We start from the raw sequence: 13191 nt of genomic DNA, 5'->3' as shown, positions 1-13191 counted from the left end.
ACTAAAACAAAAATACATAAAACATTACAGTGCAGAAGAGAAAGAAAAACTCAATCAAATGCAGTGGGAAACAGAACAGTATTTCATTGTGATGTAAAATAAATAAGAGTGCCAGCATACCTGCTGTTTTCTGGGAGTTCTTCCACATGTGGTGCATAACAACTGCTGGTTTATAATAAACCTTAAAAAGCAGTATAGTAGTTCATCCAAAAATGACTTACTCAGTATCTGGATAAATATGTACAATCTAACTATTGCACTATATGCATTCAAATGCAGAGATTAACGTGTTAATGGTCACTCGTTGTCTGGCATTGGACAGATCACCTGCTAATGATCACATTTTGGATGAACTGAGACCATTTCACACCTCTTTGACTCACATGGAACTGTTATCACTCTTTCAGCTTTCTAGTGTGCAATGTTTCAGGTGTGTTAAAATGGCTATATGTTCTTGTGACAATCATTGCTATTATTGTTTGTGGTGACAATGTTAAAGTGCAATGTTTACTTACAGTGAGTGCACAACATGCTGCTGTTTGTTTTAAAAGGCTTTATACCCTGCTGTATATCAGTGGTTCCCAAACGTCACGCCAAGGACCCCCAAATAGACACTAATTTAATAGCCTTTACTAATACATATATAGGACATGGATGGATGGAAACATGACCGCAAGGACGTTCTATCTAGTATACAATCAATACATGTAGAGATATAAGTTAACTGGAAAATATGAATGTTTTAAAACCTGTTCTGGGCCATATTTAAGAACGTACACAACGCATATTTCAAGGTAACACGTTTTATTTCAACCATGTTTACAACTTAAAACATATATCAATAGAACAATTATTTACAAAATGTATTGTGCTAATTTCTTCTCAGTTGGAATGCAGCCAATGATGTGAACATAACACAATGTCTAATATAACATGTCTAATATAGGCCTACATAATGTGCAAGGGAATAATACATACAATTAGAAATGCTTATTTTAAAACAAAAATACATAAAACATTACAGTGCAGAAGAGAAAAATGTAAAATAAACACATGAAATGTATATAATATACTAATATAGCATCACAGTCTGTTGTGCAGGTGAGAGACAACACTTAGCAGCAGATAATATCACACATGTAAGTGTATACATAACATCATCTATTAGCAGCACTGCAACAGCAGTGTGTATAGTATATAGTCATATAGTAACAGTCAGTGATAGTGCATGTGTTCTTACAGTATAACTACTAAGAGTACTGTGATCACAAATGGTACACCCCATGGGTCACACATGATCTCAGTTTCAGTTGACTGAAGTGTCTTAGGTAGCATAGTGTCCTGTCTGGATCAGTGTCGGCCGACATCACCATATTGTGGCGTTGTCATAGTCAAACATGTACTGTACACAAAATCCAATACCAATAACTGGGAGTGCATTACATTTGCAATGGTTGACCCCACAAACACCTTGAGACGGTCATAGGTGAGGCATGGTGATGAAGGGATGGTCCAACACCTGGTCAGGGGTTATCCTCCCCTCTGGATCCAGATGAAGCATTCGTTTCAACAGGTCCATGAAGACGTCACAAGATGTTTCATCAGCATCGCAACGCAGGGAGGAGAACACTTCTTCCAGTGAGCAAATCACACATGTAAGTGTATACATAACATCCTCTATTAGCAGTTCTGCCTTTAACTCCTGCACTGTGTAATACTCCTCTGGTTCCTGGAAAACACAAAACAAAACATTTTTAGTGATCTGATTGAATGACGTGCAAAGACAGCCTATTCTTGAACATTTCAGAGATGAAGTTGTTACTCCAATATTAGTTGCAGTCATACCTTAAATCTCCATGTATCGTCTTCCTGAATGAAATAGCTGCAGGTTGTTTGTCCAGCATCCAAGAGGGATTGCTCTGGCATACCAAGTGTCAAGAGGATGGATTGAACCTGTAGAAAAAACACAGGATATTTCACATATTTAGAATATTTCATTAACAGTGTTAGGCTATAACTATGGATTAAAGAGTACAGTCAGGATGCATGTAGTAATGTACAGTGCATCAGCACAATACTCACCACATCATATTCAGTCTTCCCGCCAAAGAGATCACGGAACAGCATCCCATTAACCACCATACAGCCCAGTGACCACATTTCAAGTGCCTCTGTGATCGGGAGGCCCAGGAAGAGTTCTGGTGATCTGTGGGTTGTAAAAGAAAAGGATAATGTTAGCAACTTTCAAGTTTCTTCAAGTTCTCAATTGCACTCGTTACACTTTCCATTTTAATATTTGTTTGCATTGAGCTTTCAGTGAAGCAGATAATAAGGCTCACCTATACTGAAGAGGAGGTCTGATCCTCCGTTGCTTGGTCTCAGAGACAGGAACGGCCAGACCAAAGTCAATGAGTTTGACTTTGAGGGGTTGTTGTCGTTGGTTCACCAGCATGATGTTGTCTAGTTTGATGTCTGTGTGGATCAGACCGATTCCCTTCAGGGCCTGGAGTGCAATGGCAAGCTGCAAGACAAGAATAAAGAGCATGATCAGAAATTCAGAAATTCAACTCAGTATCTTTGTATCAATATTTTTTCCATTACTTTAAAATGTAATTGTCAAAGCCATACCTGCTGTATGATGCATCTCGTCTCCATCATGGACATAGGGACATGTCTCTCGTTCAAGAAATCCAGGAGATTAACATCCAGAGACTCAAACACCATGCATCTCAATCCTTTATGCACAAAGCTGTCGTAAAATCTCACTGTTCCACACGTGTCAGGGTCCAGGACTTTCATCATTTGCAACACAGCCATCTAGGAATACAAGAAAGATTTAGATTAGATAACTTAATGATAAATCAGAGCCAAATATTAAAATCTTCAACTTACAAACACTTACAAACCACAGATAAAAAACAAATCTTGACTTTAAACATTTATTAAAAACAAGAAAACGGAAGTAAAACAGTTAGGCCTATTTGTTTCAAACAATATTTATAAATAGTAGACAAGCCTTCACATCTTGTCTTTTACAAGTAGCCTATATACAGCACCCCTTGTATTTTATGTGTTAGGTTGTAATGTAGTTCAATTTGTTTCCACTTTAGTATAGAAGACAGTGGTCTGGTTTCTGTACAGGACTGGAACAGCAAATAAGTATATTGTCAAATCAAAGTCTCATATCCTATTGTGCGCTATTGGTTTCATTTCATTTCTTATCTATATTTACAGTGAAATCCCATTGTGTAATGTGTAGGCCTGTGTGCAGAAACATGTGTCCATAGTATTAATAAATGATCAGGATAAGTCAAGATAAATCAGGATATATCATTATACTTATTCAATTATATCCTATATTAATTATTTGTTTGTTCAGTAACAGAGGTTACTGTCTCCATATCCAGTCATATAAGTCATAGTGAAACTGGAAGGGATTGAATGAAAATACACTGAACAAAAACATAAGCTGATACATTTTTGCAGGGTTCTCTCTCAATATGGTGGTGATGAATGCACTTTTATTCAATGTTTTTCAAATGCTAAATAATGAACAAACCCCACATTCTTTCCCCATGTTAAAATGTACACATGCTAAATGATGATGGCTGATGCTTCATTCACTATATGCATTCAAATGCAGAGATTAACGTGTTAATGGTCACTCGTTGTCTGGCATTGGACAGATCACCTGCTAATGATCACATTTTGGATGAACTGAGACCATTTCACACCTCTTTGACTCTGATGAGTTTCAGCAGAACTACAGTAATAGGTCTATCATCACATGGAACTGTTATCACTCTTTCAGCTTTCTAGTGTGCAATGTTTCAGGTGTGTTAAAATGGCTATATGTTCTTGTAACAATCATTGCTATTATTGATTGTGGTGACAATGTTAAAGTGCAATGTTTACTTACAGTGAGTGCACAACATGCTGCTGTTTGTTTTAAAAGGCTTTATACCCTGCTGTATATCAGTGGTTCCCAAACGTCACGCCAAGGACCCCCAAATAGACACTAATTTAATAGCCTTTACTAATACATATATAGGACATGGATGGATGGAAACATGACCGCAAGGACGTTCTATCTAGTATACAATCAATAAATGTAGAGATATAAGTTAACTGGAAAATATGAATGTTTTAAAACCTGTTCTGGGCCATATTTAAGAATGTACACAACGCATATTTCAAGGTAACACGTTTTATTTCAACCATGTTTACAACTTAAAACATATATCAATAGAACAATTATTTACAAAATGTATTGTGCTAATTTCTTCTCAGTTGGAATGCAGCCAATGATGTGAACATAACACAATGTCTAATATAACATGTCTAATATAGGCCTACATAATGTGCAAGGGAATAATACATACAATTAGAAATGCTTATTTTAAAACAAAAATACATAAAACATTACAGTGCAGAAGAGAAAGAAAAACTCAATCAAATGCAGTTTGATGTGATGTCATATACAGTACTGGTATGTACAATATAAACTTGCAAGTGCAATATTAAATACAAAATGTAAAATAAACACATGAAATGTATATAATATACTAATATAGAATCACAGTCTGTTGTGCAGGTGAGAGACAACACTTAGCAGCAGATAATATCACACATGTAAGTGTATACATAACATCATCTATTAGCAGCACTGCAACAGCAGTGTGTATAGTATATAGTCATATAGTAACAGTCAGTGATAGTGCATGTGTTCTTACAGTATAACTACTAAGAGTACTGTGATCACAAATGGTACACCCCATGGGTCACACATGATCTCAGTTTCAGTTGACTGAAGTGTCTTAGGTAGCATAGTGTCCTGTCTGGATCAGTGTTGGCCGACATCACCATATTGTGGCGTTGTCATAGTCAAACATGTACTGTACACAAAATCCAATACCAATAACTGGGAGTGCATTACATTTGCAATGGTTGACCCCACAAACACCTTGAGACGGTCATAGGTGAGGCATGGTGATGAAGGGATGGTCCAACACCTGGTCAGGTGTTATCCTCCCCTCTGGATCCAGATGAAGCATTCGTTTCAACAGGTCCATGAAGACGTCACAAGATGTTTCATCAGCATCGCAACGCAGGGAGGAGAACACTTCTTCCTGTGAGCAAATCACACATGTAAGTGTATACATAACATCCTCTATTAGCAGTTCTGCCTTTAACTCCTGCACTGTGTAATACTCCTCTGGTTCCTGGAAAACACAAAACAAAACATTTTTATTGACAATTACATTTTAAAGTAATGGAAAAAATATTGATACAAAGATACTGAGTTGAATTTCTGAATTTCTGATCATGCTCTTTATTCTTGTCTTGCAGCTTGCCATTGCACTCCAGGCCCTGAAGGGAATCGGTCTGATCCACACAGACATCAAACTAGACAACATCATGCTGGTGAACCAACGACAACAACCCCTCAAAGTCAAACTCATTGACTTTGGTCTGGCCGTTCCAGTCTGCAAACAAGGCCCTATATGTGTCATTGTCATTGTCACAGAGGCTGAGGGCGTGGGCCAGCCCTGCAGCTCCATCGTCCATGTCAACCAGACCCGGGCTTCCCCCGACGTCATCCGAGTCTTCGCTTTGGGAAGGGGAGCACGAGGAGTCGGTCATGTCGCTGCTACAGCTGTTCTCCTCCACCACGGAGCGCTCTGGACTGAAATGGTAGGAAGGGGTGGGGGGCATGGTGAGAGGAAGCCCTTCGTCCTCGGCGGAAAACCCGAAGGGACAGCTTTTTTCCGGGGCATCCCCTGCTGGGGGTCCCTGGTCCACATCCAACTGGAGATCTTCTGGAGCCGCGCTCTGGTGGTCCAGTTGGTCAGGTGTATCATCTTGTAGTAGCCTCTCTAGTTCTAGCCTCATGACGGTGTCGATGTAGTGGGTCTGCGCGCGTCTGGAGTTGAACTCTACGCGTCCCTGAATGTTTGCGCAGCCGTCTTTAGTGCAGCATGGGAGGCATGCGTCCATCTGGCACTTGATTCCTGACAGACTGCATTCACAAGTCTCTGGCTCACAGAAACCCTGGCAATTGCATCCAGAGTCCTCCCTGAAGACACGCAGGGAATGCAGCTGTCTCTTCTCCTCTTTGTCAATGTGCTTCACACCTGCTGCTCGCAGGAGTGCCTGTCTGTGCTTGTAGGAGTACGGCTGCAGGAAGCTGTTCCCATCCTCCAGCTCGGCGTCGGTGATGTGGACGTCAGTGTCTCCGTCTGGGACCTGGTCTGCAGTCAGTCGCTCAGATTCTCTCTGGTCAATGGTACCATTGGCCATCAACTGGTGTCTCAAAGCCTCAAGCTTCTCCTCTCTCCGTCTCTCTCTCCGTCTCTCTCTGCGCCAACTCTGTTGTTCCAGGGCGTGCTCTGCCATTGTGTACCTGCGGAGAGTGCTGTGCCTGTGCAACATGCCCAGACTGGCACCCCCGCGAAGGGGTACGCTAGTGAAACCCTGGCATTGTGGGAAGTAGAACACCGTCACCAGATCAAAGCGCACGTTGCTCTGCCTCCCTTCCAGCTTTGGCCTCTTCAGAATAGACTGGATGGGTTGACTGGCAGCAGGTGAAGCAGAACCATTAGTTGTAAAGTCCTGGCTTTCTGAGGAGCTGCTCTCCCCATCAGAATCCCATTCCGTGGAGGCAGGAGAAGGCAGGGACGATGATGGAGGTGAGGAGTAGAATGGATCTTCATCGTCGACCTCCTCAAACTTTCTTTTGAGAATACCTCTCATGACTCGACGGTGGCGCTTCACTCACGACGGAATCAAATATAAAGGAGAGCTGGAAAAGTAGACGTTTCGGACTGGTTGGTCCTTCCTCAGGCAAGATTCTGTTAGGAGAATGATTAGTTGTGCTGGAGCCCTGGTTTTATGTGTTCCTAATGGTGGGCGTGACTCATAGTCATTCGGCCAATTAGCTTTGTTGATGGGTGTGGTTTACTTGGCCATTGTTTCATTCCGTCCAATCAGAATCAATGGGTGTGTGTTCGCTTGTTCTGGTTTCTTTCATTTGTAGTGTGGTTTTTGTAGAGGCAACATGTCTTTACTGGAGAATCAGTAATAATGATAATAGACTTCCCCCAAGTTACAGGTACAAGCTCGACTGGGGGGACCTGGGGACTTCAGTGCAATGTACCTACATATGTTGCGACCGAAGGTCGCAACATATGTAAGTGTATGTAAGTACATTGCAAGGAATGAGTGCATTCGCCATGTACTTGAAGGAAGCCTAATCCAATCACTCTTAGATTATCTCCAGTTTAAGTTTAAGAGTTTAAGTTTACCTTATTGTTGTAGGACTTTTGGTTTATTTAGCCTTATTGGGGTTAATTCACCCCATGGCTCCATTTCAACAAAGACAAATTTACATGTGTTTCTCTTTTGTTTCCTGAGCCCGGTGTCTAATGGCCCATTTGGTGTCAGTGACACCTCTATGCTTCTTGTCCCAGGCTGGTTTGGAATGTGCTAATGTGTCCCCTATTCAAAGTCTGATTTCCATTGAGTGTTGGCTTTGTCTATGTGGCTGGGGAGTTTTGGTACAAAATCAAAACAACTTGTCTAATATTTTGGCATGTTTAATGCAGCTCTAAGGTATATAATGACATAGTAAAATGTTGAAAATGAGTGGAATGCCCCTTTAAGAACTGGTTTTCCAGTTAATCTGGAGAAAAACCATTCAATGGTCGAAAACAGAGTCCACTTGAACATAACAGTCCACTTTGGTTGAACAATATTTAATCTACTAGTCTAGTGATCCATTGAGGAGTTTCTTAAAGTCAAAGCAGGAGCCAGCATAAATATAAAATAACGTTATTGGTATAGCAAATTCCAACAAGGCATTTCAATGTGCTTTGCACACATCAGGAAACATATATAAAATCATAACTAAAACAAAAATACATAAAACATTACAGTGCAGAAGAGAAAGAAAAACTCAATCAAATGCAGTGGGAAACAGAACAGTATTTCATTGTGATGTAAAATAAATAAGAGTGCCAGCATACCTGCTGTTTTCTGGGAGTTCTTCCACATGTGGTGCATAACAACTGCTGGTTTATAATAAACCTTAAAAAGCAGTATAGTAGTTCATCCAAAAATGACTTACTCAGTATCTGGATAAATATGTACAATCTAACTATTGAATAAGTGGATATGAATTAATTGTTACTGCAGCAGAGCCATTCATCTTGAGGATTTCTCCACATTATTTCAGTAACATCAGAACCAAGGAGAACCAGCTCTGGTGAAGAAACAACTGCTCATACTGTGATTTACATCCCATTTATCTTAATTTATCTTGGAACACTTACAAACCACAGATAAAAAACAAATCTTGACTTTAAACATTTATTAAAAACAAGAACACGGAAGTAAAACAGTTAGGCCTATTTGTTTCAAACAATATTTATAAATAGTAGACAAGCCTTCACATCTTGTCTTTTACAAGTAGCCTATATACAGCACCCCTTGTATTTTATGTGTTAGGTTGTAATGTAGGTTCAATTTGTTTCCACTTTAGTATAGAAGACAGTGGTCTGGTTTCTGTACAGGACTGGAACAGCAAATAAGTATATTGTCAAATCAAAGTCTCATATCCTATTGTGCGCTATTGGTTTCATTTCATTTCTTATCTATATTTACAGTGAAATCCCATTGTGTAATGTGTAGGCCTGTGTGCAGAAACATGTGTCCATAGTATTAATAAATGATCAGGATAAGTCAAGATAAATCAGGATATATCATTATACTTATTCAATTATATCCTATATTAATTATTTGTTTGTTCAGTAACAGAGGTTACTGTCTCCATATCCAGTCATATAAGTCATAGTGAAACTGGAAGGGATTGAATGAAAATACACTGAACAAAAACATAAGCTGATACATTTTTGCAGGGTTCTCTCTCAATATGGTGGTGATGAATGCACTTTTATTCAATGTTTTTCAAATGCTAAATAATGAACAAACCCCACATTCTTTCCCCATGTTAAAATGTACACATGCTAAATGATGATGGCTGATGCTTCATTCACTATATGCATTCAAATGCAGAGATTAACGTGTTAATGGTCACTCGTTGTCTGGCATTGGACAGATCACCTGCTAATGATCACATTTTGGATGAACTGAGACCATTTCACACCTCTTTGACTCTGATGAGTTTCAGCAGAACTACAGTAATAGGTCTATCATCACATGGAACTGTTATCACTCTTTCAGCTTTCTAGTGTGCAATGTTTCAGGTGTGTTAAAATGGCTATATGTTCTTGTAACAATCATTGCTATTATTGTTTGTGGTGACAATGTTAAAGTGCAATGTTTACTTACAGTGAGTGCACAACATGCTGCTGTTTGTTTTAAAAGGCTTTATACCCTGCTGTATATCAGTGGTTCCCAAACGTCACGCCAAGGACCCCCAAATAGACACTAATTTAATAGCCTTTACTAATACATATATAGGACATGGATGGATGGAAACATGACCGCAAGGACGTTCTATCTAGTATACAATCAATAAATGTAGAGATATAAGTAAACTGGAAAATATGAATGTTTTAAAACCTGTTCTGGGCCATATTTAAGAACGTACACAACGCATATTTCAAGGTAACACGTTTTATTTAAACCATGTTTACAACTTAAAACATATATCAATAGAACAATTATTTACAAAATGTATTGTGCTAATTTCTTCTCAGTTGGAATTCAGCCAATGATGTGAACATAACACAATGTCTAATATAACATGTCTAATATAGGCCTACATAATGTGCAAGGGAATAATACATACAATTAGAAATGCTTATTTTAAAACAAAAATACATAAAACATTACAGTGCAGAAGAGAAAGAAAAACTCAATCAAATGCAGTTTGATGTGATGTCATATACAGTACTGGTATGTACAATATAAACTCGCAAGTGCAATATTAAATACAAAATGTAAAATAAACACATGAAATGTATATAATATACTAATATAGAATCACAGTCTGTTGTGCAGGTGAGAGACAACACTTAACAGCAGATAATATCACACATGTAAGTGTATACATAACATCATCTATTAGCAGCACTGCAACAGCAGTGTGTATAGTATATAGTCATATAGTAACAGTCAGTGATAGTGCATGTGTTCTTACAGTATAACTACTAAGAGTACTGTGATCACAAATGGTACACCCCATGGGTCACACATGATCTCAGTTTCCGTTGACTGAAGTGTCTTAGGTAGCATAGTGTCCTGTCTGGATCAGTGTTGGCCGACATCACCATATTGTGGCGTTGTCATAGTCAAACATGTACTGTACACAAAATCCAATACCAATAACTGGGAGTGCATTACATTTGCAATGGTTGACCCCACAAACACCTTGAGACGGTCATAGGTGAGGCATGGTGATGAAGTGATGGTCCAACACCTGGTCAGGTGTTATCCTCCCCTCTGGATCCAGATGAAGCATTCGTTTCAACAGGTCCATGAAGACGTCACAAGATGTTTCATCAGCATCGCAACGCAGGGAGGAGAACACTTCTTCCAGTGAGCAAATCACACATGTAAGTGTATACATAACATCCTCTATTAGCAGTTCTGCCTTTAACTCCTGCACTGTGTAATACTCCTCTGGTTCCTGGAAAACACAAAACAAAACATTTTCATTGACAATTACATTTTAAAGTAATGGAAAAAATATTGATACAAAGATACTGAGTTGAATTTCTGAATTTCTGATCATGCTCTTTATTCTTGTCTTGCAGCTTGCCATTGCACTCCAGGCCCTGAAGGGAATCGGTCTGATCCACACAGACATCAAACTAGACAACATCATGCTGGTGAACCAACGACAACAACCCCTCAAAGTCAAACTCATTGACTTTGGTCTGGCCGTTCCAGTCTGCAAACAAGGCCCTATATGTGTCATTGTCATTGTCACAGAGGCTGAGGGCGTGGGCCAGCCCTGCAGCTCCATCGTCCATGTCAACCAGACCCGGGCTTCCCCCGACGTCATCCGAGTCTTCGCTTTGGGAAGGGGAGCACGAGGAGTCGGTCATGTCGCTGCTACAGCTGTTCTCCTCCACCACGGAGCGCTCTGGACTGAAATGGTAGGAAGGGGTGGGGGGCATGGTGAGAGGAAGCCCTTCGTCCTCGGCGGAAAACCCGAAGGGACAGCTTTTTTCCGGGGCATCCCCTGCTGGGGGTCCCTGGTCCACATCCAACTGGAGATCTTCTGGAGCCGCGCTCTGGTGGTCCAGTTGGTCAGGCGTATCATCTTGTAGTAGCCTCTCTAGTTCTAGCCTCATGACGGTGTCGATGTAGTGGGTCTGCGCGCGTCTGGAGTTGAACTCTACGCGTCCCTGAATGTTTGCGCAGCCGTCTTTAGTGCAGCATGGGAGGCATGCGTCCATCTGGCACTTGATTCCTGCCAGACTGCATTCACAAGTCTCTGGCTCACAGAAACCCTGGCAATTGCATCCAGAGTCCTCCCTGAAGACACGCAGGGAATGCAGCTGTCTCTTCTCCTCTTTGTCAATGTGCTTCACACCTGCTGCTCGCAGGAGTGCCTGTCTGTGCTTGTAGGAGTACGGCTGCAGGAAGCTGTTCCCATCCTCCAGCTCGGCGTCGGTGATGTGGACGTCAGTGTCTCCGTCTGGGACCTGGTCTGCAGTCAGTCGCTCAGATTCTCTCTGGTCAATGGTACCATTGGCCATCAACTGGTGTCTCAAAGCCTCAAGCTTCTCCTCTCTCCGTCTCTCTCGTAGTCTCTCTCTGCGCCAACTCCGTTGTTCCAGGGCGTGCTCTGCCATTGTGTACCTGCGGAGAGTGCTGTGCCTGTGCAACATGCCCAGACTGGCACCCCCGCAAAGGGGTACGCTAGTGAAACCCTGGCATTGTGGGAAGTAGAACACCGTCACCAGATCAAAGCGCACGTTGCTCTGCCTCCCTTCCAGCTTTGGCCTCTTCAGAATAGACTGGATGGGTTGACTGGCAGCAGGTGAAGCAGAACCATTAGTTGTAAAGTCCTGGCTTTCTGAGGAGCTGCTCTCCCCATCAGAATCCCATTCCGTGGAGGCAGGAGAAGGCAGGGACGATGATGGAGGTGAGGAGTAGAATGGATCTTCATCGTCGACCTCCTCAAACTTTCTTTTCAGAATACCTCTCATGACTCGACGGTGTCGCTTCACTCACGACGGAATCAAATATAAAGGAGAGCTGGAAAAGTAGACGTTTCGGACTGGTTGGTCCTTCCTCAGGCAAGATTCTGTTAGGAGAATGATTAGTTGTGCTGGAGCCCTGGTTTTATGTGTTCCTAATGGTGGGCGTGACTCATAGTCATTCGGCCAATTAGCTTTGTTGATGGGTGTGGTTTACTTGGCCATTGTTTCATTCCGTCCAATCAGAATCAATGGGTGTGTGTTCTCTTGTTCTGGTTTCTTTCATTTGTAGTGTGGTTTTTGTAGAGGCAACATGTCTTTACTGGAGAATCAGTAATAATTATAATAGACTTCCCCCAAGTTACAGGTACAAGCTCGACTGGGGGGACCTGGGGACTTCAGTGCAATGTACCTACATATGTTGCGACCGAAGGTCGCAACATATGTAGGTATGTAAGTACATTGCAAGGAATGAGTGCATTCGCCATGTACTTGAAGGAAGCCTAATCCAATCACTCTTAGATTATCTCCAGTTTAAATTTAAGAGTTTAAGTTTACCTTATTGTTGTAGGACTTTTGGTTTATTTAGCCTTATTGGGGTTAATTCACCCCATGGCTCCATTTCAACAAAGAAAAATGTACATGTGTTTCTCTTTTGTTTCCTGAGCCCGGTGTCTAATGGCCCATTTGGTGTCAGTGACACCTCTATGCTTCTTGTCCCAGGCTGGTTTGGAATGTGCTAATGTGTCCCCTATTCAAAGTCTGATTTCCATTGAGTGTTGGCTTTGTCTATGTGGCTGGGGAGTTTTGGTACAAAATCAAAACAACTTGTCTAATATTTTGGCATGTTTAATGCAGCTCTAAGGTATATAATGACATAGTAAAATGTTGAAAATGAGTGGAATGCCCCTTTAAGAACTGGTTTTCCAGTTAATCTGGAGAAAAACCATTCAATGGTCGAAAACAGAGTCCACTTGAACATAACAGTCCACTTTGGTTGAACAATATTTAGTCTACT

At 41.0% G+C, this 13191-nt stretch overlaps 1 protein-coding gene across 1 annotated transcript in view; it reads right to left on the bottom strand.

Moving 5' to 3' along the window:
- The window catches only part of LOC306919428 (cysteine/serine-rich nuclear protein 3-like), a gene marked incomplete at both ends in the record, with an annotated part of 164896 nt that extends 152714 nt beyond the window's left edge, over positions 1–12182 (bottom strand). Inside the window, one exon of the mRNA XM_079532212.1 lies at positions 10955–12182. Within this exon, the coding sequence (XP_079388338.1) occupies positions 10955–12182 (1228 nt within the window). The remainder of the gene's footprint in view (positions 1–10954) is intronic.
- Positions 12183–13191: the final 1009 nt, after the last annotated feature.

The sequence above is a fragment of the Electrona antarctica genome (genome assembly GCF_951216825.1).
Source record: "Electrona antarctica genome assembly, contig: scaffold_25, whole genome shotgun sequence".
In the NCBI taxonomy this organism is placed as follows: domain Eukaryota; kingdom Metazoa; phylum Chordata; class Actinopteri; order Myctophiformes; family Myctophidae; genus Electrona; species Electrona antarctica.
Note: the sequence above shows the minus strand (reverse complement) of the source record. Positions and strands in the feature narration are given on the sequence as shown.